This window comes from Nanorana parkeri, unplaced genomic scaffold, assembly GCF_000935625.1.
Source record: "Nanorana parkeri isolate BGI_ZX_2015 unplaced genomic scaffold, ASM93562v1 scaffold146, whole genome shotgun sequence".
In the NCBI taxonomy this organism is placed as follows: domain Eukaryota; kingdom Metazoa; phylum Chordata; class Amphibia; order Anura; family Dicroglossidae; genus Nanorana; species Nanorana parkeri.
This window is the reverse complement of record NW_017306414.1, coordinates 1,257,830-1,284,044: the sequence shown is the minus strand read 5'-3', so window position 1 is coordinate 1,284,044 and position 26,215 is coordinate 1,257,830. Positions and strand designations below refer to the sequence as shown.

General features: G+C 41.5%; 1 protein-coding gene across 1 annotated transcript in view; it reads right to left on the bottom strand.

Annotated features, from left to right (window-relative positions):
• RYR3 (ryanodine receptor 3) overlaps positions 1-26,215 on the bottom strand; it is a 609,228-nt gene that overhangs the window by 302,729 nt on the left and 280,284 nt on the right. The window contains exons 39-43 of the mRNA XM_018554200.1: positions 24,076-24,349; positions 22,813-22,927; positions 22,577-22,709; positions 19,455-19,558; positions 5,328-5,463 (exon numbers count right to left, since the gene is read on the bottom strand). Of these exons, the coding sequence (XP_018409702.1) occupies positions 5,328-5,463; positions 19,455-19,558; positions 22,577-22,709; positions 22,813-22,927; positions 24,076-24,349 (762 nt within the window). The remainder of the gene's footprint in view (positions 1-5,327; positions 5,464-19,454; positions 19,559-22,576; positions 22,710-22,812; positions 22,928-24,075; positions 24,350-26,215) is intronic.

The following is a 26,215-nucleotide window of genomic DNA, read 5'->3' as shown; positions in this document are numbered from 1 at the left end:
GTTATTAATCTCACGTGCCCCACTCAATATGGCCGCCGCTTGAGTGGGGCAACTCAGATTAATAACGTGCTGGATTAGTGTGATCCTAGTTCATTTTATTACTTCATTGCTGTGCTGTATGTGTATAGGCCAATGACTTGGCTGGCGCTCGTGCAGAAAGTTTCTTGGGCAAACTCACAGGCCCAAGTGGCTCCGTCGGCTAATGAACGGAAGGGGGAGGAGTCCGGTGACATCACAGACATCAACGTCACCTGACTCCTCCCCCTTACCTTTGTTAGCCGTCACGGACATCGACGTCACCGGACTCCTTCCCCCTTCGTTAGCCGACGGAGCCACTTGGGGAAGGGGGGAGGAGTCCGGTGACGTCGATGTCCGTGACGTCACCGGATCTCCGACGGGACTCCCAGAAGCCGGCGGATCTATATATATAATATCAAATGTGTTTGTAGTGTAATTGGTCAATTCTACAATTGATGAATTTGCAAAAAAAACATGAAAAGTGAATGTGACTAGTAGGCAGAGATATTACAGAGTGGCACCAGAAGTGATGTAATACACATAACTTCCGTAGCCAGTGGTCACAGGAGAGATCATCAGCTGGGAGTGTGTTGATCTCCCTCTAATCCAAGGAAACAGCAGAGCGGGCACACTCGGTAGCACCGTACAAGCGATCCGTTGCCTGTATAGCCAATGGATCGCTTGTATATGAAACAGTCATCGCCGGCTGTTTTTAAGCAGTCGTGATCTTGGTAAAACTGCTTCAGGATGGCACCGTTTATCTAGAATAGGCGGTCCTGGAGCAGTCAAACATCAGTTTAAGGTTACTTGTTTTCTCCTGTTAGTTATGCTTTCTTTAGTGAAGATCTTTGGGGGTGCCCTTGTATTGGGATGCTCCATGGTAATAGACTTGGGGTGTCAATGTCTGTGGCTTTACTTATAGGGCTTTAGTAGATCATGGTTATTCTTTTCCCAAATGCTGGATATGTTCAGTGTGAGCTGTAACATGGACATTTTAGTTATGCTTTCTGGAGTGGTGAACTTTGTGCTGTACAGTAAACTATTTGGGGTGTCATTGCTTGTGGCATCACATATAGGGCACTAGGAGCTTATGGTCTTTTTTTTCTAAATGCTTCTGAGATAATTGGTTTGACCTGTAACATGGATATCTCAGATCCCCTATTAGTTTTGGAGTGCGGCATTACGGGATGTCTATGCATAGCTAGCGCTACCATAAGGCTGCATAGGCAGGGGTGGAAAAATGCACCTTTGCCTGTGTATGCAAAATTCCTTTCACTGGCCCTGATTAACACTGTATCCTGCAGTAGAATATGAAAGAACTATGTAAATAAATAAAGTTGAAAGCTCAGTTGCATAACTCAGCAACATATACAACTATTGTGCCAAATAAATTTAAAGCACCTTTAGTGGTAAAGTGATCAATTCTTTAGCCTAGACTATTAGCTCTGAAACTCCAGCTCTGATGGATAACAGTAAAGAATATACCTATTTAATCAAATTCGTAGAAAAAGCAGATCATATCTAGCATTTGGAAATAAACTAAATACACACTGTGATTAAGTTATATCTGGCTGCAGTTAATCTGCATATTTCCTTATTTGTTTAATCATAATACAACATTTACATAAACTGAAGAAAATCAGTGCACATGCAGAAAACTGTTTTATGCCTATTTTACTTAGGAACTGGTGTCCACACTTACAGTTTACAAAGACAGCAAAGCGTAGGAATGATAGGTAACGCTCTCCCTCTATGGGATTCCATCCAATATCTGGGTATCCTTTGGCTATTAACATTGGACAGCTCTGCAGTCCACAACCTGCCAAATATGTCACAACCTGTAAAAAAAAAAAAGACAAGTCCACAGTGTAATTATAACTATATACACTAGCAGGGAGAAATGAAAATAGGGCAAACCAGGAAAGCTTTCTAGTTATTTTCTTTCTAGTGTATATTCATCTGCTGCAATGCCTGAATCACGTCCTGCAGCTGACAGCTAAAAAATGGATGAATTCCTAACCTGGTAAAGGTTTCAGAAAAAAATACATTTAGATGTCCGGTCAACCCTTCAACCTCATACAAAGCAGATACTTCCAGTCCCAGAGGCACAGTGTTTCTAAGTATCTGCTTCATACTAATTCACTGCAATCTGCAGGGAGTGCTGAGAAGCTGTGGCTAGCTTCTTTCAACTGTTGTACTTAAATATCCCTAAAAATTCTATTTTTTCTAAGATGTAAAATAAAAGTTTTTTTTATTTTTTTTTTATTTTTATGACATATAGGAAAAATAGCTAGAAATAGCTTGCAATCATTTCTGAAGAAAGGTTATAGGAAGGCCCATCATACAAAACTGACTCTGTGACTTGAACTCACTAAAAAGCAAAGCAATTTTCATCTACTCAGATAGTATGCTTCAATGTCCACTTTCATATTTTGAATATGGACTATGTTATACATATCATAACATCACAAACTCTGGGTTAAAAAATGTTAATATATACTTACTGGCCAATTTATTGAGTATACCTTGCTAGTACCGGGTTAATTCTTCGTGGCATAGATTCAACAAGGTACTGGAAACATTCATTAGAGAGTTTGGTCAGTACTGACAATAGCAGCACCAGTTGCTGCAGATTTGTCGGTTGCACATCTATGGTGCAAATCTCCTGTTCCACCACATCCCAAAGGTGCTCTACTGAATTGAGATCTGGTGACTGTAGAGGCCCTCTGAGCACAGTGAACTCATTATGATTATGATTTTAGCTCTCTAACATGGCACATTATGCTGTTGGAATTATTATCAAGCAAAAGAGGGGTACACTGTAGTCCTAAGGGGATGGATATGGTCAGCAACAATACTCAGGTAGGCTGTGGCATTTAAACAATGCTCTATTGGTACTAAGGGGCCCAAAGTGTACCAAGAAAATAGCCCCTACACCATTAGACCGCCAGCCTGTTTCAAAAGGCGAGGTCAGCCATGGCAGTCTCCGTGTTTCTCTTAGTACAGGTTTACCTGTAAAAGGGAACTATGGGCAATCCTTTTTTGGTGTTGGTTCTCTTATGGTTCACATTTACTAATGTTCTCCTGTGACCCAAAACTAGAGTTTGAGCCAGTTGTGCCTCAGTCTGTCCTTCTAATGAGTGCTGGAGAAACAGAGAGAGGAGAGAATGGAATCCCTCGGGGACTAGTAACTGACAGTAACCGCTCTCTGCAGGGAGAGGATCGTGAACTGAGCAATCAGTTGTTCGTGATCACTTAGTACTCAATCTAAAGAGCCAACATGTGACAGCTGTAGTGTCACACGTTGGCTCTAACTAAGGGGATGAGTGCATTTCATTCTGCCCATAGGTCTCCATTAAAGATAGGTAACCTGTGGCTTTCTAGAGTCCCAAGAAGCTATGTATATTCTTAGTAAGACTAAAATGATCAGTAACTGGACATCCTCTAAGAGTTTTGCTAAAAAATCAAGGGTGTAAAATCTGCACAAAGTAACCCTCAAATCTCAAACTACTTTTAGGGGTTCCAGTTCATACTTATGCCAATTGTTTTATAAATTAATTTATTGAAATGTGTCAGTGAACTGTATATCAGCATTTACATGACATTCCCCACTCAATATGGCCGCCGCTTGAGTGGGGCAACTCAGAATAATAACGTGCTGGATTAGTGTGATCTTAGTTCATTTTATTACTTCATTGCTGTGCTGTATGTGTATAGGCCAATGACTTGGCTGGCGCTCGTGCAGAAAGTTTCTTGGGCAAACTCACAGGCCCAAGTGGCTCCGTCGGCTAATGAACGGAAGGGGGAGGAGTCCGGTGACATCACAGACATCAACGTCACCTGACTCCTCCCCCTTACCTTTGTTAGCCGTCACGGACATCGACGTCACCGGACTCCTTCCCCCTTCGTTAGCCGACGGAGCCACTTGGGGAAGGGGGGAGGAGTCCGGTGACGTCGATGTCCGTGACGTCACCGGATCTCCGACGGGACTCCCAGAAGCCGGCGGATCTATATATATAATATCAAATGTGTTTGTAGTGTAATTGGTCAATTCTACAATTGATGAATTTGCAAAAAAAACATGAAAAGTGAATGTGACTAGTAGGCAGAGATATTACAGAGTGGCACCAGAAGTGATGTAATACACATAACTTCCGTAGCCAGTGGTCACAGGAGAGATCATCAGCTGGGAGTGTGTTGATCTCCCTCTAATCCAAGGAAACAGCAGAGCGGGCACACTCGGTAGCACCGTACAAGCGATCCGTTGCCTGTATAGCCAATGGATCGCTTGTATATGAAACAGTCATCGCCGGCTGTTTTTAAGCAGTCGTGATCTTGGTAAAACTGCTTCAGGATGGCACCGTTTATCTAGAATAGGCGGTCCTGGAGCAGTCAAACATCAGTTTAAGGTTACTTGTTTTCTCCTGTTAGTTATGCTTTCTTTAGTGAAGATCTTTGGGGGTGCCCTTGTATTGGGATGCTCCATGGTAATAGACTTGGGGTGTCAATGTCTGTGGCTTTACTTATAGGGCTTTAGTAGATCATGGTTATTCTTTTCCCAAATGCTGGATATGTTCAGTGTGAGCTGTAACATGGACATTTTAGTTATGCTTTCTGGAGTGGTGAACTTTGTGCTGTACAGTAAACTATTTGGGGTGTCATTGCTTGTGGCATCACATATAGGGCACTAGGAGCTTATGGTCTTTTTTTTCTAAATGCTTCTGAGATAATTGGTTTGACCTGTAACATGGATATCTCAGATCCCCTATTAGTTTTGGAGTGCGGCATTACGGGATGTCTATGCATAGCTAGCGCTACCATAAGGCTGCATAGGCAGGGGTGGAAAAATGCACCTTTGCCTGTGTATGCAAAATTCCTTTCACTGGCCCTGATTAACACTGTATCCTGCAGTAGAATATGAAAGAACTATGTAAATAAATAAAGTTGAAAGCTCAGTTGCATAACTCAGCAACATATACAACTATTGTGCCAAATAAATTTAAAGCACCTTTAGTGGTAAAGTGATCAATTCTTTAGCCTAGACTATTAGCTCTGAAACTCCAGCTCTGATGGATAACAGTAAAGAATATACCTATTTAATCAAATTCGTAGAAAAAGCAGATCATATCTAGCATTTGGAAATAAACTAAATACACACTGTGATTAAGTTATATCTGGCTGCAGTTAATCTGCATATTTCCTTATTTGTTTAATCATAATACAACATTTACATAAACTGAAGAAAATCAGTGCACATGCAGAAAACTGTTTTATGCCTATTTTACTTAGGAACTGGTGTCCACACTTACAGTTTACAAAGACAGCAAAGCGTAGGAATGATAGGTAACGCTCTCCCTCTATGGGATTCCATCCAATATCTGGGTATCCTTTGGCTATTAACATTGGACAGCTCTGCAGTCCACAACCTGCCAAATATGTCACAACCTGTAAAAAAAAAAAAGACAAGTCCACAGTGTAATTATAACTATATACACTAGCAGGGAGAAATGAAAATAGGGCAAACCAGGAAAGCTTTCTAGTTATTTTCTTTCTAGTGTATATTCATCTGCTGCAATGCCTGAATCACGTCCTGCAGCTGACAGCTAAAAAATGGATGAATTCCTAACCTGGTAAAGGTTTCAGAAAAAAATACATTTAGATGTCCGGTCAACCCTTCAACCTCATACAAAGCAGATACTTCCAGTCCCAGAGGCACAGTGTTTCTAAGTATCTGCTTCATACTAATTCACTGCAATCTGCAGGGAGTGCTGAGAAGCTGTGGCTAGCTTCTTTCAACTGTTGTACTTAAATATCCCTAAAAATTCTATTTTTTCTAAGATGTAAAATAAAAGTTTTTTTTATTTTTTTTTTATTTTTATGACATATAGGAAAAATAGCTAGAAATAGCTTGCAATCATTTCTGAAGAAAGGTTATAGGAAGGCCCATCATACAAAACTGACTCTGTGACTTGAACTCACTAAAAAGCAAAGCAATTTTCATCTACTCAGATAGTATGCTTCAATGTCCACTTTCATATTTTGAATATGGACTATGTTATACATATCATAACATCACAAACTCTGGGTTAAAAAATGTTAATATATACTTACTGGCCAATTTATTGAGTATACCTTGCTAGTACCGGGTTAATTCTTCGTGGCATAGATTCAACAAGGTACTGGAAACATTCATTAGAGAGTTTGGTCAGTACTGACAATAGCAGCACCAGTTGCTGCAGATTTGTCGGTTGCACATCTATGGTGCAAATCTCCTGTTCCACCACATCCCAAAGGTGCTCTACTGAATTGAGATCTGGTGACTGTAGAGGCCCTCTGAGCACAGTGAACTCATTATGATTATGATTTTAGCTCTCTAACATGGCACATTATGCTGTTGGAATTATTATCAAGCAAAAGAGGGGTACACTGTAGTCCTAAGGGGATGGATATGGTCAGCAACAATACTCAGGTAGGCTGTGGCATTTAAACAATGCTCTATTGGTACTAAGGGGCCCAAAGTGTACCAAGAAAATAGCCCCTACACCATTAGACCGCCAGCCTGTTTCAAAAGGCGAGGTCAGCCATGGCAGTCTCCGTGTTTCTCTTAGTACAGGTTTACCTGTAAAAGGGAACTATGGGCAATCCTTTTTTGGTGTTGGTTCTCTTATGGTTCACATTTACTAATGTTCTCCTGTGACCCAAAACTAGAGTTTGAGCCAGTTGTGCCTCAGTCTGTCCTTCTAATGAGTGCTGGAGAAACAGAGAGAGGAGAGAATGGAATCCCTCGGGGACTAGTAACTGACAGTAACCGCTCTCTGCAGGGAGAGGATCGTGAACTGAGCAATCAGTTGTTCGTGATCACTTAGTACTCAATCTAAAGAGCCAACATGTGACAGCTGTAGTGTCACACGTTGGCTCTAACTAAGGGGATGAGTGCATTTCATTCTGCCCATAGGTCTCCATTAAAGATAGGTAACCTGTGGCTTTCTAGAGTCCCAAGAAGCTATGTATATTCTTAGTAAGACTAAAATGATCAGTAACTGGACATCCTCTAAGAGTTTTGCTAAAAAATCAAGGGTGTAAAATCTGCACAAAGTAACCCTCAAATCTCAAACTACTTTTAGGGGTTCCAGTTCATACTTATGCCAATTGTTTTATAAATTAATTTATTGAAATGTGTCAGTGAACTGTATATCAGCATTTACATGACATGGTAAACAGCAATAAAGTGGTGCACCAGAACATTGTTTTTATATAGATACACACTGAGTGATCAACAATTTGACACACATAGAAGATTCAGTCTGGACAATCATCCCAATCAAGGCACTCTGATGAAGTCTTTGGAACAAAATACAGTGGATGCTGTAGTGCTACTAGAATAAACTGGATTTTTGTACTCACTGTAAAATCCTTTTTTTTTTAAAGTTCATTGAGGAACCATTCAGAGACAACTGAGTTATACTCACACCTACAGGAGGATTGGCTGGCAAAAATAAAAAAAAGTGATTAGCCTGGTTTAACCCTTCCCACTCCCAACATACCTCCGTTTTGTAACAAGCAGTGCTGAGAGCATGATCTGTGCCCCTCAACAAACTTTCAAGAAAATGATTTAATGCTGAGAACAAAAATCTAATATTCTTTTGCATTTCTGTTGAGGGAAACATGATTCAGACAATTGGGGTGTTCAACTTAGGGATAGGCAACACAGCAAACAAAATGCCAGCAGGCCCAACAATGATAAAAGAAAAACAAACTGGGGACTACATGCAGATTATAGAGCTGCCTAAAGGACCTTATGCCCAAAGCCAGCATCAAGAGAGACCTAAAAATCCACCTGGTACAACTTAGAGAATGTGTTAACAGAACACCAGGCAGCAGCCTTGTAAATCAGGGAAACTGATTCCTGCCAAAAGCCCTTGATGCACACAGAGATCTAGTAGAGTGTGACTTGACAGGCGAAGCTGAAACCATCAGGGATGAAAAAAAGGGATTTAGTCATTTTAATGGAAGCAGTGGCTGTGAGGTAGGCACGCACAGCACAAAGTACATCCAAATAGTGAAAACAAATCTCCTTCTGATATACTGAGGCTAGCCAGAGAGACGGAAGCACAATGCTCTGTGAGGTGAAAGGCTGAAACCACTTTAGGCCTAAATGCCACATTGTCTATGTTTAAGACTAGGGCCGGACTGGCCATAGGGCAAACCGGGCACTTGCCCGGTGGGCTGGGCCGGGCCGAACACAATCAACCTGATTGTGTTCGGGCCGGCTCTGAGCAGGGCAGTGTCTACTGTGTGGTAGCGAGCAGAGCCGGCACTACCACACAGTAGACACGAGAGGGCGCTGGTGTGGGAGGCCAGAAAAACACCTCCTCCCCCAGCTCTCTCTACTATTTGCTCTTTCCGGAGCTTGCTGGTGCTGTTCCTGCAGCCTGCACTGTCCCGATACCGGCCAAGATATTAACATATGAATGGGCCGCGGTAATTTGCATATCAATAAGCCGCGACCCATTCATATATAAATATCGCGGCTCATTCATATGCAAATCGCCCCCTCCCCCCCCCTGCTAAGGAAGAGAAGACTGCAAGAACAAGGTGTGTGTATGGTCAGGGATTTACTCTCCCTGCCGCCCCAAGGCCAGATTCCACAATGCGTCCCCCTCCCCGCCAACTCCCCCCCCCATCAATGGAGAATGGCAGGGTTACTTTTAAGTTTTTTATTGTTTTTTTCCCCTTTTATTAGCACTTTTTAAATTTTTTTACTTTTTTTTATTTGTATTTATCTTGTCATTTACTTTTTTATTTTTTATAATTTTTGATCTTATTATTGTTTATTTTTTTATCATTATTTTCTCATTTATTTTTCTGAATTGAGAAAGCTGGTTGGATGGCCAGTGAAACGTCTTCAAGAAAAATACAGCAAGTCCAGTTGCCTTGACTTATTTTTTACAGATATTCTCTATAGCAAGCTTCCTATATTGTAGCAAGGCTTGTGTGTCAGCTGTTGCCCTCCGGTACTTACTAGTGGCCGGCCCTGCCCCTCGATTGCGCTTCTGTGTTTGGCTCCGCCCCCTGTTGTGAGGGGTGGGGCCTGTTGGTGGTCACGTGATTGGGCTGCTCAGTCTAAAATGCCCGGGCCTATTTTTAGTCCCAGTCCGGCCCTGTTTAAGACCAGAAAAAGCTATCTACAGTGCAAAGCTACTAGTCCAGACAAACGTGTAGAAGAGGTGATTGTGACAAGGAACACAACTTTGTAAATAAACATGAAAAGAAGAATATACATGATGGGTTCAAAGGATGGTTTCTGAAGAGCCAAGAGAACCAAATTTTAATCCCATGGAGCCAAAGGTGGGTGCACAGGCGGAGCTATATGAGAGCCTTAATCAAAGAATAGGAGGCTAGCAGTCTTTGGAATGAGGGCCAACTGTTAATTCAAACCTGGTTGTAAAAAAGTCAGGATATTTTCTGGGATGCAAAGTTTTTTCCTTTCACCAAAAAAAGTATGACTTTCTTATGCGATAGTGGATCTTGCAGGAAGTGGGCTTCCTGACTTTTAACATCTTGGGCATCACTTAGTGACAGGTGCACCAATCCTTTAAGACCTGGAAACAGCCATGCGGTTAAAGCCAACGACCGCGAAGTAGAATGGTAAACTTGTCCTTGAAAAAGAAGATCTGGTTGATCTGGAAGTGCCTACAAAGTGTATCCAAGGAGTCTGATCTGGACAGAGTACAACATATGCCTGGGCCAGTCCAGAACTAGAAGTATAACTGGAATGCCCTCCATCTCGATCCTGTGGAGCAGATGAGGAAGTAGTTTTAGGGAAGGACATGTGTAGATCAGGTTTCCACTGAGCCACCAAAGTATCCACTGCTTCTGCCAGAGGATCTCTGCACTTGCAGACAAACTTCCTTAGTTTGTTGTTGAACCTGGTTGCCAAAAGTTCCACATTCGGTGTACATTTTTCACCTAATATGTTGGACACGAATGAACTGCTACAGGATTTCTACTTTGAATTCAATTGCTGCACTAAGTGAGCTGTGCTCCACTAGGAGTTTTATATGGACTTTCTTTTCACTTAATGTTTTTGCACTTTATATTTGGGGAATTCACTGATATATTTTACACTAAAGCTTTTATTGTTCATTTTTTTTAGCACTGTATTATATTCATTTTTTCATATCTGTATCCTTAGGGATATATAGTAAATAGCGAGATTGTTATGTGTGCTTTTATGTTTTGAATAAATAAAGAACATTTTAACTGCATCCAGAATCATGTGCAAACACTCTTTTCTATGATATCCTTAGTGATATCTATACAGCAGCTAGGTTACTTATTTATGTGCAGATTTATATTTATTAGCACAAAGACATTCCATACAGAATTTTTGGGATTAAATGAACACATTTAGGGCCTTAAAGGAGAACAATTAGGTGAGTGGTTTCCACTCATCCTCATAGTTAAGAGTCGACCTGTGACAAAGAAGCTGGCAAGTGAGCAGAAACATGCACCTGCTCACTTCCCGATCATCTCCCTGCAGTGACCGGTGACTGTCAGTCACTGCTCCCCTCAGGGATTCCGACCTCCCCTCTCCTGAGTGGAGGAACGAACAGGGGAAGGGGCGGGCACAGCTGGCTCTGCCTCTAGATAGGCAGAGCCATCTGTCACTCACACAGCTGGGTGGATCTTGACAGTTTTGTCGGGATCCTTCCCAGCTGTGGCGTTCTCAGTATATTGCGGGCAATAGCCTGCGATGTACTGAGCTTTGGGTCACGTGAGGAGGTTAGTATATGTTACCTCATAGTTCTCTTTTAAGATCCAAGATGGGGTGATGGCTGCCCCCCTTATGGCTTTGGAACTATGAAAAGGTTGAAACAGAATGTCCTAAACCTTTCCAGTACAAGGACTGGGGTAAGAACATCTTGCTACACAAGACCTGCAAGGACTACATGGAAGTCTGCTAATCTGAGCAGTGACACACGAAGATTGCATAATGTGAAGTGCGGGTACTCGGGGGTGGGAGATTTCTTTCCTAGCCTGTGGCCTAGGTGTCTTCTGCTGGGGTAGATTAGTACTCTTGCCCCCAGCAACTTTATTGATGAGAGTGTCCAAGGCAGCGCTGAAGAGACATTGCCCCTCAAAGGTCATGTGTAGTACAAGTTTTTTTACATGCCTGTTCCGCAGCCTAACAATTCAACCATGAGGTCTCCTTATGTTAACTGATAGGAGACTCATTATGGTAATAAGATGGTAGATATCCACTAACCCATCTTTACAGAAGTGCAGGGCTGTTGGCATGAACTCTAATTACTCCACAAATACAAGATTAGTGTAGAGTAAATCAAGATCTCTTGCTTTTAGATTAGTTTGTTTGACAGACTAATTTCATGGCCATGGCAAGTTGCAATGCAGGGCCTACTAGCAAGAACAAGGCTTTAGAGGGTCCCAAAACCTTTATCTATAGGATCATCAAATACTGGTACACCCTCTACATGTACTGTCAGTGCTTGTTAAGGCAGGTCACTGTCAGATCAACTGTGAGAACAGCACACTTTTTGGTAAATGCTAGCTCAAATAGGTATTGAATTGCAAAATGTGTGGGAGTTGTAGTTAGTGTATCAGAAGTTTCCTGATCAGCTTACAAGACATCCGGCAATACCATGTGCAGGGGAAAACTTTTAGTAGTCTTGGGGTATCCTAGACTGGTAGTAGCTCGGTGGAAGTTACAGACTGCTCCTTTAACCTCTCTCAGTCTCTATCAGCCTGGGAGACTGCCTGCAAGTCCTCAGGGGAAATCACATCCTGCAAGGATTTGTAAGACTCATCATCTTTTCTTTTCCGACAGATCAGATTATTATTCTACAGTGGAAGTGCTGAGGTACATTTATGTTGTCAGCAGTCAAAGTCAACAATTAAAATTGTAATTTGGCCCATAAAATCCTGCATAATTGTGGTGAAATCCTCCCAGGATAAAGCTGAGGATGGTGCCACACAGACAGAACCAAGGAATGTAAAGACTCAAGCACATAACAATGTTCCAGGCTGTCACTTTCAGGAGTTTTAGGGAACACCGCAAGCAGCCCTGGAACTGTTAGTGGATTGTAAGGTAGAGGCACCCGACACAGCAGGACTGCTCTTGTGTTTGGGATCCAACATGTTGCACCGCAAACAAGGACACATTAGCTGTAATACAATGTAAAAATCTTAAATAATCACAAAACAATTGCTGGAAGCAGATGAGGTACAAAAGGCCAGGGGTGACCAAATCACTGTAGGTGGCGGCAAGGACTAACCAAAGAGAAACTTTATGTCCCTTGCCATTTGGAACAGTGGTGAGAACATGCTACCTCACGCTAAATGGTGGGGAAAGAATATGGTGTGTGCACAAGCAACATCAGATCTAGTGATGCAGCACTCAGTTCCTCTGTATTGTATCCCATTCCATGTGTCAGGGACCAGAGCGCCTCCAGGTGGCACTGTGGAGCTGGAACCTGATCCTGCAGTTCCAGTGCTCGCCTGCAAGTGTCTCCCAGCAATTAGACACCACCTGCTGCTGATCTGGGAGGTTATTTAACCTTTCCTTGCAATGAGGCCTGTGATTCAGTATTGTTGCCATAGCTTGTATCCTGTTCCCTGTATCCTGTTCCTGTTCCCGCCTTGTACCCTGACTTGGACCTGACTCCTGACACTTACCCCTGAGGTCTCTTGATCAGTGGCTCCCTCCTTGTTGTCCTGCTCCCCAGGGGTTGCCCTGTTGTCTCCGTGATGTAATTGTTACTTATATTTTTACATGTTACTTGTGGGTGGTTGTGGGGGTGTTTATGGTGTTTTGGTGGAGTTAATAAATGATAGTTTGTAAGCATTTGTGGTCACATATTGGTTTTCTTATTTAGATATCTGCACGTGGTGTGGGGACACCCGTACACGGTATCGTGACACCATGGAGGGTATAATAAAGGCACCTGAAGCGGTCTAAAAAATGAAACAGCTCCTGGAGCCCCCATGGCCATTCTAGAACCTCCAGAGACTGGGTCACACCAAAGGCTGTGCCATGGATCTGGGCCTGGAAAGTGCTCTGTGCCATGGATCTGAGCCTGAAAAGTGCTCGGTGCCTGAAGGTCACATTCCAGACAGGCCCCTGTAATTGTCCAGCCCAGTGGAGTCCTGGTATAACCAAAACTATTGCAGAGGATACACCAATCTGAATAGCTGCATAAAGAGGTGAGCTTGTGCAACTTACAGATGAAATATTGATTGAAGAAAAATATTATCTTCAGAAAAGAAAAAATGAATTGTAAAACCAGTTAAACTTTTTTCATTAGTGAAAAGAAGCCAATCCTTCTCCGACACTAGCAAAAAAAATTGAGGCATGCTTTTTTTATGTTTTCCAATGTCTAAATCTTCCTGTATGTGGCAGTATAACTCAGTTGTCTCTGAATCCTGTGTCCCTTGATGAACAAGACAAATTAGTATATGTTGATGTAATGTGAATGACACTATATTTTTCTGTCTATTATTCTGATACCGCTGCTGAGAGGTAAATCTGGGTTTAGCCAATGAAAGGAGTTTATGAAGCTATTCTTAGTCTGTGAGAAACATTCCCTGCACACGAAAGGAGGGAGAAGAGAGGGCAAAATAAAGAGACTGAAACAAGAGATTGCAGACAGAACAAGTATACAGTATGTATATTAGACATGTAAAGGCTCAAGAAAATTGGTTTTGTTTCAGATCAATTCAATCAATATTGATGAATTATTAAATGATATTAGTGATTTAATTACATATTTAATTATTTAATGGACATAGCATCTTCATTCTTTCTACATAGCTCTCATTTCTGTCATATGGCAAAGAAAGAACGTGTGCAGGAAGCAAAACATCACCAAGCAGACTTCTCTCCTGGACTCCTCTCACCAGACGCTTTTGTCTGGGAGAATCCGATTGGCTGTACGCTTGAATCTGAATTCATACATGTGAGCCGATTGGCTAGAGAAACATTTTTTCATCTGTGTCAGATTTTATGTGACAGCACGAAAAGGCTTGAGGACTGCCACTACCTGGCCAATTATGGCCCTGTCCTCCCTAACTAATGGCCTCCCTTTGCCAATGTAATGTTTGTCTTGTCTAAATGGCCTTCTGCTGTTCAAGAATATGCTCCCGCATAGCTAAGGTGGAATTCCACCTCGTCCCACATCTTGTTTGAGGCGGTGCTCCACTAGGCCTGCCTTCCTCTTTTCTTCACTAAGGAGATGGCTGTCTTTCATACTATGTTACATACTTACCTTCTCTTCGTTCTGGCACCAGCAGGTGGTGCCGCCTCTCTTTTCGTCTCACAGCCAGCATCATGCACCTTCGCCTTCCTAGCAGGCTTAAGCCGAGGAATTCAATTCCCAGGCATGGGAGCAATGTGCTTATGCTGGCAGCAGTGCTCTCTCACCACTTCCATCCTTACCTTGCAGCCTCACAGAAATTCTTATACCTTGGGCTTCCCTGCAGCTCCTACCTGCTCTTCACCCGGAACTTACCTGAGCTGTTAATGCTCTGCATCCTGAATCCTGTGCAACTTTCTTTTGGAGTCAGACTTCAAAGCTGAATTCTGCCTTACCCTGGAATCCTAGGAGCTTGGCCAGTGAGTATCCTGCGTGTTGTTTCCAATAGCAACGGCTCCCACTCAGCCCTGAGGATTTGTTTCGCTACTCAGGAACTCCAGTTCCCTTTCTGTGAACTTCAACTAGGGAATGCCAGATGTTGTGCGTTGGACCTGCATCACTCTCAATCGCAAGTATACCTCCTTACTGATTCTGTGTACATATTTATGAACTGTGTCTATAAGGACTTCTGTCAGTTACACTTATTTCAAGCGAAGCGACTTTGTGTATTCCCTATCCACAAGTAGATATTCCACACTGATCATGCATACTCAGTCATGAACTGTGTCTTTAAGTGACTTGAATGTTTAGTTGAATGCAATTCGGATTTGCATGCCTATAAACCAGCACCATAGACTCAGACATTCTAACCCTGTGTATCTTATGAACTGTGTATCTAAAGGAGTGTATATAATCGGTGGAACTTCAAACATATGGTGAAACCTTCAGTTGTATACCAGAAATTAAAGCTGCAGATTTACTCCAATTTACCACTAGACCAGAAACGGCTGAAATGATTTTAGGATTTCCAATAGATTGTGGATAGTTGTGTGGCGTTGAGTAAGTGTCAACATGACACCATCAGCAAATACATTAGTCTTGTATTCTACACCCGCCAGCTGAATACCCTTCACATTAGGATTGGCTCAAATAAGATACATTAGTGGTTCAATGGCGAAGGCAAAGAGCACCGGTGAAAGGGTGATCTTAGTAGATACCAGTCCTAGGTATTTAATTTGGGCCATAGGGCCAGCATAAGGAGCCTGTAACCACGTTATAAGGAAACCACCAATTCCCCACTTAATTAAGATATACCATAAATAATCCCATGAAATGGAGTCAAATGTATATCTAAAGACAGTAGCGTGCCGGGGACACCTCTGGAGTGTAACACATGCGCAAGGTGAATAATCTTTCTAATATTGTCACCAGCTTGTCTGGAAGGGACAAATCCCACCTGGTCCCTATGCATGATAGTAGGTAAGAAGACATTAAAGCGATTTATAAATGGAGAGGAAGGTAGGGCAGGCGACCAGCATAGAGAGCCTGTAACCACGTTATATGGGAACCACAAAGTCCCCACTTAATTAAGATATACCATAAATAATCCCATGAAATGGAGTCAAATGCCCGCTGTATATCTAAAGACAGTAGCATGTCCCGGGGACACCTCTTGAGTGTAAGACATGCGCAAGGTGAATAATCTTTCTAATATTGTCACCGGCTTGTCTGGAAGGGACAAATCCCACCTGGTCCCTATGCATGATAGTAGGTAGTAGACATTAAAGCGAGGTTAACATTTTTGTAAGTATTTGAATATCAACATTTAAGAGTGATATAAGTCAATAGTTTTCCGGTCCAAGAGGTCTTTATCTGGTTTGGTTTTAAAATTTCCCTAGATTACTGCAAAAGAGGTGAAGTATCTCATCCAGGTTGGAAGTTATGTAGCCTTGAGTATCCCTTAGTCTGAGAGGAGCAGCACAAGTTGATAAAGCATTCAGCTTGCGTGCTAACATATATCCAGGTTTATTAGCTCTAGAATATATCTTATGTTTTGACCAGCCGGTGGATTTTTCCAATTATTGATCTAGCAGGAGGTCTGATTCGGTTTTAACAGAGTTCAGTTGCTGTAACAACTTTTTATCAAATGTATTCTTCAGGTCTCTATCAATCATTTCCAGTTTGGTAGATAAATCTTTAATCTTCTGTCCCCTTTTCCTACATGTGGCCAGCTCCAGTAGATTTAGTTTGATTTTTAACTAAATATGTCTGACTTTTGTTAAAAAAATTGGGATTCGTTCTGATGCATCTGAAATTCAGGTGCATTCAGATAAATTTGAATTAAAAAATTTGGATACATCCGAATGTCTGAATTTAAAGAAATGTGTCCAAATTTTTATTCAGAACGAAACAAAACTTACATGTCTAATGTACATAGGTGAGTATTCAACAGGGTGCAGCTATGCATGCAAAAATTGTGAAGACAGAGCCATATTCTTGAATATGATGGAAAAGGCTTGTTGTACCCCTTACCGGAAAGTCCCGTAATCAGGGAAGGGTGCTCGGAATGACTGCGGATGGCACCGCCAATTGCACACATTATGAAAAATGTCACCAGCACACCAAGTTCCTTCAAGGATAATCAATTGTGGGTTTAGTAAAAACTCATGTCAAAAACACAAGCGCTTTTGGGGCCGCACAGGGTCCCTTCAACTGACTGTGTACAAAAGAACTGTAACAATATAGAGTCTTATACCTTTCAGCAATTGCAGCCTTGTCAATGGGTGTGCAACTGCCTAAGTTAAAGAAATAAAAGACTGAGAGAGGCTGTAACCCTTTCTCACACAATACAAACAAATAATATGTGGGCTGGAACTCTACTTTACCTTATTTGGTTTACTAATATGTCTACAAATAAAATGGTCTGCGCTATAGGCTGAGTTTGGGGTCACAGGATAACAGATCAAAATGTCCAGCAAAAGTAGCAGATAGAAGGTTGAGAAAAAAACAAAAACATTTACCACTGACAGTGGTGCTTACAATGGTCAGCTTTTATTCATTTATGTAAAACCTTTATCCCAAAGGGAAAAAAAGAGCTGTTGCTTTAACTGCTTAAAAAGTGTTAGCTGGAGTTCGGAATTAATTTGTCAAGTCCATATAAATATGCCATTCCATCTCACATTACCCTCTACAAGGGTGACAATGCTGCTGTGCAAGGGTTGTTTTTTTTTCCTCCGCAGTGTAGAACCACCCTAAGACACAATCTCACGTTTAGTTTACTAATTTGTATTGAGATTGTAGTCCATCATGGGAGCGAGCTTGGAGCGGTGTCTACTTTACAACACACACAGGGGCCATGGGGAACACAAGTAGCCACCCTCCAGAATGAAGGACAATGGCAGCAAAACATCATAGATGATTTGAGGATCTACAGCCCAGTGATGCACAAAAAAGGTACAATTTTGTGAATGGTTAAGGTACATGAATGCATTTTTTAAGATTAAACTCCTGAGTTTAGTGTCACAATGAGGTGAGTGATTTTCACTCAGCCTCATAATCTGAGCCGACCTGTGACAATGAAACGGTCACAGGTCGGCTCAGTAGATCAGGAAGTGAGCGAACACATACCGGCGCTCGGTCACTTCTCGATCCTGTGGCGGCAGAGAGTCGTGACAGGGGAGGGACTGGATTCCCCCCTTCCCTGTCCGATCCCCCAGCGCTGACTGGCGGAACGGACGGGGGAGGGGGCGGTTACAGCTGGCTCTGCCTCTAGATAGGCAGAGCCAGCTGTCACTCACGCAGCTGGTTGGATCCAGACATAATTGTCGGGATCTGTTCCGGCTGCGGTGTCTCAGTATACCACAAGCTGCAGTTCGCGGTATACTGAGCTTTGGGTGACGGGAGGACGCTAGTTTGTGTCCTTCCGTTACCCTTAGGAGAAGTATGGGGAAAAGCCCTAACCCCCATAGTTCTCCTTTAAGGACTAGTTAGTTGCAATATATTAAAGGAGAACTATGGGGTTAAGGCTTTTCCCCATAGTTCTCCTTAGGGTAACGGGAGGACACAAACTAGCGTCCTCCCGTCAGCCTAGGCTCAGTATACCGCGAGCTGCTGCTAGCGGTATACTGAGACGCCGCAGCTGAAGCGGATCCCGACAATTATGCCGGGATCCGCCCAGCTGCGTGACTGACAGCTGGCTCTGCCTATCTAGAGGCACAGCCAGCTGTACCCGCCCCCTGCCCCGTCCGTTCCTCCAGCCAGCGCTGGCGGATCGGAGCGGGGAGGGGGGAATCAAGCCCCTCCCCTGTCACGGCAGAGAGCCGTGGCAGGATCGAGAGGTGAGCGAATGCCGGTATGTGTTCGCTCACCTCCCGATCTACTGAGCCGACCTGTGACAGTCTCATTGTCACAGGTCGGCTAGAACTATGAGGTGAGTGCTTTTCACTCACCTCATAGTTCTCCTTTAACATTTCTGTTTTCAGGTTTAGATACGCTCTACATAATAAAAAGCAAAACATTTAAATAGTCAGACACAATTTATAAACTGTTGGTTTTTCAGGAAGTATCTGGGTTGTGAAATCTGGTATCCACATATATTGTTATATATCTGTTTGCTAAAGGTAACAGTTGGTGGTACGACATAATATTTGCCAGTACCTAGAAATTTTAGAATAGAGCATAAGGGAGTTGCGGTTATAATATGCAGAGTGTAACAGATTGTAAGGGGGCGTTCTTGCAGATCTGATCAGATATGTTTAGGGTAATTACTGCAGGCGAATGTTAAACAAATATTATAGGTTGCTAGTCACCATGGTGACCACAGAATTTGCATATACATTTATACACTGGTTTATTTGCAAAGAAAATGTAGATGTACCTGCAACTAAAGTAGTGCATTCATGACTGTGGGATTTTTTTGTGTAATAGATGGAAGCCATTTGCAACTGGATGCTGACATCAATATTTTTGTGTGTTAGTAATTCTGTGTTAACATTACACCACCTCAGCACTATCACATGTAACCTGATATGGTAAGATACATATTACCGCAGGTAAGCAATCTCCACAAAAGCGTTAAGGGGATTTAATTATTCGCCAAGGACAGGTTTTTTTGTACAAATATAATCACTGGAAATTTAGAACTAGCTGTTTTTTCCTAATCTTTATTGAGGGCTTTGACAGTCTGCATTCTATTAGCAAATAGCATGCAATTTTTACATCTTTATTAAGGTTAGGGAAAGGATTACAATTCATCAACTCTCTGGTTGTTTACAGATAATTTACCTTCTCCAAGTCTGGTTCTTGCAAAGCCAAAGCAAGCTCATTGTTGTCCATTACAGATGCAGCAGCGACATCTAGAGGTGTAGATCCCCTCATAGACGGAGATGCTATAGAGAGATTGCATGCACATAGTGAAAACAAGTAGACAACAGTCTTTCTACAGTTTTTGAAGGTTTTTGCAGATGTAAGGTCTGTTCAAATTTACTCACACCAATAAAATTGAAATTGCAGGATTTAAAAGCACCAAAATATATATTTAAAAATGTAAGATCCGATGGATTTAAAATAACATCCATGACATACTATAAAAGTTGTTACCCTTCTTGCTAGAATGGATAAAAGTGATGCAAAATGTGAAATGATTACCTTTCCAAGAAAAAAATGCTGCCCCAAGTTCTCACCAGTTTTGGTGCCATATGTCAGCAACTGTCTTGTCTAAGGACTTGGCCATGTGATTTCTGTTGAAGGGAAAGGGGCAGCCAATTTGAACTCTCTTCTTCCCCATCAGAGATCAAAAGCCTTAGAGCCTAGGCTTTCAGACATGTGACCAGAATGAAGGGGAATCTGAAGCAGCATATTACATCCCTTCTGCTTTTCTATATTTATTTACCCCAGCAAGACTGTTAACAGAGCTTAAAGTGACATTAAAGGATAACATTTACCCCCACCCCCAATGCTGCTTTAAGGACTTACCTTAAATGATGCCTCTTGAGCCAATCATCTTCTTCTTTCCGGTAGTTTTCAGCAATACCTCCAGCGCTGGTGCTGGTCTCTGGTCCAGCACCGGCTGCTGTGTATTCCTGTCCCACGGAGTCTGTGCGCGTGCACTGTCTTACCCTGTGTCTCTCCTCTTCTGCCGGCCGAAGATCCCTACTGTGCATGTGCCCACTCCATGATATTACGCGACCCTCAAAAAATGTTCAGATCTTCGGACGCGAGCGAGTGGTGGAGACACGGGTAAGTAAAACCCTTGGTGACTTTTTGTTTTTTTTAATGTTTTTGCATATATCTACTGCTTGCTAGCAGTAGATACATGCAAAACAACAGAGGGTTTAAATATGCTTTAATGTTATAATTAAGTATGTATCTGTAGACTCTAAAACTTGTACTAATGCATAGGGCAATCCAATCTTTCTTCTAAATATACCATACAAACTACTTACAGCTGATAAATACATAAAATGAAATGAGCTGGCAGAGCAACAAAAATCTATGGCAGAAGATTGTATAGATTACAATAAACTAAGTCTTAGCTAATAGGGTGTTGGCCGAATCCAGTGGAAGATCCACAAACCAAGAACATAGCGGTGGAACCCCATTAATGTCTATCAGAGCTGGATCTTTTCTGCCCTTTTTCAAGGCTAATTTTCAAGATATTGTTATCGTCTTGAGTTCTAGCTACCATTGAAAAAACAGTATTTGGATAGTGGTTGTTTGTCACAGTGTTGTTTTAAAACGGATAAAAATCAGTTCCTGGGCTCTCTGATACTTTTACGGTGCACTCCATAAGAGAGTGCTATGAAAATAAAAGAAAACAGAATGCTTGCACATTCTATTTACATTGGGAGTGTAGAGATGTCATCACTGCACTCACATCACTTCACTCACAGCACTGCACTGCCCTGCTGCACCCACCTCTGTGATTCCCTGCGTCAGCCTGTGTAACAGTCTGTAAACTGTACACTGCACTTCACAGCCCTGCAGTCTGTAATGATTATAATGCTCGCAAAAGGCGAGTGCTCATCCGTCAGTCACATGATCACACTGACCAATGAGAAGTGCTTCTTACTTTCAGGACCTGCTCTCTGGCTCAGAAGCACTTCTTATTGGTCATCATGGTCATGTGACCGTGCTGACCCATGATGATTTTCTGTGAAAAAGTAAACTTACCCTTTAAGGGAATTTAGGGAGGAAAAAAAAACTGGGGAGTCATGTGGTTAAAGCCATGGAAACAAGGTGCCTTGCATGGAAGGGCATGCAAATAAGTAATGGGGTACACGGTACTACTTCCACAAATCACAATCCCCAACCAGCTGTTGAATGTCATCAAACCACCTGGGGATGCTGGGTGATGTAATTGACAAATATAGTCATGATCATCTGGGATACCCACCGGCTTGTTCACAATTTGAAACAAGCCAATAAAAGGCTGTCATTTAGAGGCAGTAGTGATCCCACTGCCAAATGAAAGACTTGCAGCTGCATCAGCTGAAGTTTCAGACAGGCAAGCTAACTGACCAAACCTGTTAATTTTGTTCACCCATACATTGAACTGAAAATAGGCTGGGTTTGGGTCGAACTTATGCTTCACCCAAACACGAAGCTCTTCCCTGGTTAGCTAACCTCAAATTTACAGAATTAGAAATAAACTAAAGTGTTTTGCTTATGAATTTGTCAACATGAATCAGGATGCTATGAAACCATTTTATTTCTCCATTAAGATCCTAGTAATGTTAGATCTCAATGAGAGAGTTTGTGCTTTAACATTATTACCTTTAGCACGCAAAGAGAGAAGGATGAACATTGAAGGATAATGTATTGATAGGGGTTATGTTAAAGGACAGCTATACCATCTGCTCTTGGTCCTATCCTCCTGAGTGCAGCCTACCTGGTCAGATACTTACCTCTGCCCCCCTTTCAGCTATCTTTACTGTTAGTCCCTGCTTGGATCTGCACAGCCTTTATTCAGAAAGCATCCTAACTGGGCCCTCTTTATTGTGCGCTTGTGCGCCATAGCCCTATTTATTCCTATGGGGAGTCATACTCATGCTGGTCTCCAGTGGTCCTGCAGAGTATGGATCGTCCCATAGCAATACATGGGGCCAAGACACGCATGTGCAGAATAAAGAGGACCCAGCATTTCTAAAAAAAATGGAGGTGAGGCTCCAAGTAAGGTTGCACAGTGAAGATTGCTGCAATGGAGACAGACCAGGTGGGCTGCTTTTAACTTTCTGGGCTGATACTGGGGACATTTTGATTACTTGACAGATTCTTTAAAGTCTTGAGGTTGTTGAACTTTGAGAACTGAGTAAGACCATTAGGCATTTATCTAAAACAAAGTACCGTAACCAGTTCTGATAATCTTTCCCTGTATGAATAAAATAAAAGATGATGAGAGGACATACCTAAACCAACACTACTGTTCTCCAATAAGTAACCTAGATGCTCAAACATGGCCTTTTGATTTTGCCGACTAATTCTACAAAAATAGCAGAGGAATCTGCAACAGCTTGCCACCATCTTGGGAAAAGCAATTTGCTGTAAAACAGAAATTGTGACATGTTTTAGTTTTACTACACAACAGACAAAAAAGTCTACATTTTAATAGAATATTTTGTACAGTTATTGTAAATTAGATTACCTGAGACTTGTCTCCCCCTAGAACATTCACCATGACCTCCATAACAGTCTCATGCATCCCTAAAACACGCATCAGGTTCGGATGCTGATAGAAGACCTTGTTGTTCATGATGTCACTGAAAGCAAATAGAAGTATTTCTACCAGGGATAACTTCCTTATTTAGAGAAAATAACACCCGAATGATCAAATTTGCAGCAATGCTTCCAGCCAATGAGTAATAGAAAGCAATAAAATGAATTGACTGAATTACCTGCCTCCTCCCCTTAAAATATTGATTTGTAACTCTCTAACATGATATCTTCATGACTACTTCAGCCTGCTTTGCAACAAGAACAGAATTTTGTTAGAAAATGAGAAGTGAGCAGTACACTGACATTCTGAACGTACTAAGCTATACTTCCCATCACTGTCATGAAAAATGTAGACTGTAATGAAAAGTGGAACTGGTTTCCCAAGTCAAAGAGGAGACATCCCAGCAATGTCAAGCAAGTCCAGAGAAGGATTTCTATGAAAAATGAAATGAAACTGTCCTCTGGACACTGTAATTATCAGCTGTTCAATGTTATAAACTACATGATTAAACTATAGAAAGGTCTCTTGGTAAGACAACTTTACATACCATAAGGCATAGTGCACAAATTAAAATTTACACTACTGGATGAAAAAATTTGAGAACCCTTGCTGCAGTAGATATTGTTCCACCATTTTCCAATAGCTGCTTATAGTGGTCCTATATTCAAATGCTATCAAAAAGCTATTTTAGCAGTTTTGCTGGGATAGGGGCTAAAATGCTTCTTCAGCTATGTCCAGATGTGGGCACATGATGAATGATTTCAGCACTCCTATTCATCTTTATTTATTGTTCCCAACAAAAGATGATATTTAGGGGTTGATTTACTAAAGGCAAATAGGCTGTTCACGTTGCAAGGGAATATTCTGTTAGCTTAGTGAATGAAGTGAAACTCTGCTGACTTCCATTATTCAATCAGGTGCAAGTAAAAACACTTTTTTTTCTTACACGTGATTGGATAGTCTTTGCAAAGTGAATTTTCACCACATTCACCAAGCTAAGGGAAAGTGAAAGCTGATTTGCCTTTAGTAACTAAAATGCTATATATAAAGATTTTAATATAGATTCATTTTAATTGGAATGTAAAAATGTTTACAAGTAAACAAGACTATGAAGTCTAAATATGAACAATATTTCCAAAGATATGAATACTTTGAAGAAAAACTAAGCAGCAGAAAATTAGAAAGCCATACCCTAAGCCATCAATCATAAGCATTTCCTCTTCCTTGCCCATTCGCACACTTAAAAGGGATCGTATTTGACCCAAAGAAGCCAACAGGTTAATGGTATCTTCCACAGAGGCAGCACTGATTGTATAGGTTTTCCGCATGGCATGTAGTAACTCTCCAATACTATCATACTGTCGACGTAGGAGGCTAAACATGATACGCACAAGCTCGGGGTCTTGGATGTGGTCTTCTTGTGCCCAGCGCACCATTGTTTGTGAGATGAGCTCTTTAAGTGTGGCTGGAAAAACACATAAAAGAAACAAAGAACATCTGAAATTGAACAAATACAAAACAACAGATATGTACATGTTTCATGTGCACTCACACATATCAGAGTAATAATATAGTGAAGAAAAAGAACTCGTTGGACCTAGGGCATCACAACTGCAGGAAAGGTAGACTGTTTATGAACTTTATTCACATTGTACACTTACCAGTACATTATATTTAGAAGTATATGACGGTTCTGTTGGGAGGCAGTCATTATGGAGTAATAAGTTTACTAGTTTGACAAGTGATCCTGGTAGCATGAACTCTTTTATGAACCCTTTAAACTGTTGTTTGATTGAACAGTGACCAGCTTCTCCTTATCCCTAGTTGCAAATAGCTGTTAATTAGGATCAAACCTCAGCTGTAAGAAACATTCAGATCCGGTACTATACAGCTAAACCAACATAAAAAAGGAAGCCCCATGATCTGTGGTTCTATTAATTTACTGTGTTTTTGTTACTTCTGTGCTATGATTCTTTTCAGCTTACAATAGCAATTTGCTATGTGCATCATACACAGTTTTTGATATAACAGCATAAAACTAATCAATGCAATAATTCATGCTGAACTGCATTATTCATCAGTGTAATCAGCTTATAGAATGGAATACAGTTTTGATTTGATGTCCTGATTTATCCAAAGATAACCCTTTCTTACCATAGAACAACAACCCAGTATCCATTTGGAGTATATAATCTGGCGTGGGACTATTTCACCCTTCTGCCTCCTATTACCGCAGCGCTGAATACTGAAAAATGGCCTGGATGGGAAGGGGGTTTAACACCGCGGATGTCAACTGGTTAATGTCTGTAAAAAATCCCAGAAACTGCAAAAGCTGCACATAAATGAGTGAAGTTCTATAAAATAATAATATTAACAAAAACAATGTTTTATTAGTAGTAGCGGTAGCAGTAGCATGAACATCTCACAGTAAACCTTAACAAGTTGTCAGGAATGTATTTGGCCACATAAAGTACGTGTCTTACTTGTCCTACATCGCCATGTGCCACATTAAGAGACTTTAGCAGAAATATGGTGATTTATGGTGATCAACATCCACATCACTTACTTGTTGGTCTTTCCATGTACCTGCACCTAGATTTGGTGCAGAAAAGTGAGTGCTACATAACAATTTTTAAATATATTCATGGTGAACCTTTCTCTTCCTGTAAGTAAATACCTATATGTGTACCAGGAGTACATCTGCCATATGGTGAAATACACATCTTGCTTCTGTTCACACAAAATTAGTTAATGCGGACCTTTACCACCTTTCATAAAAAATCACATCAGTATGTGCATACTGATGTGATTTTTTTTTCTTACATTCATTAGTTAACCCCTTCATGACTGAGTCATGAGACTGACTTAGTTTCTGTTCATTAACCTCCTTGGCGGTATTCCCGAGTGTAGCTCGGGGTTACTTCTCCATACCCTGAGCTACACTCGGGAATATACCACAGTATTTACTTACCTTGTCCCTCGAGCCGTGCGGTGTCCTCCGGCCGGCGACGGCATCTGTCTTCCGGGCTCCGTCCCTTGCGAGCGTACACGTCGCACGGGGGCGGAACCGGCGGGAAATTCGAAAAAACGAAAAAATAAAATAACAAAAAAAATTGCGCTGAAAAAATAACGAAAATCAAAAGAATCATACTGCCAGGGAGGTTCATTACTGACATACTTTTAACATTCTTGCTGTGTGATTCTTCCACGGCAGTAATATACATTCTTACTAAGTGCACCCACACATATTATATATTGTTTTTTAGAGGACAGATAGGGCTATATATTTATATTATATATTTGTCCTTTATGTTTCACTTAGAGAAATAAA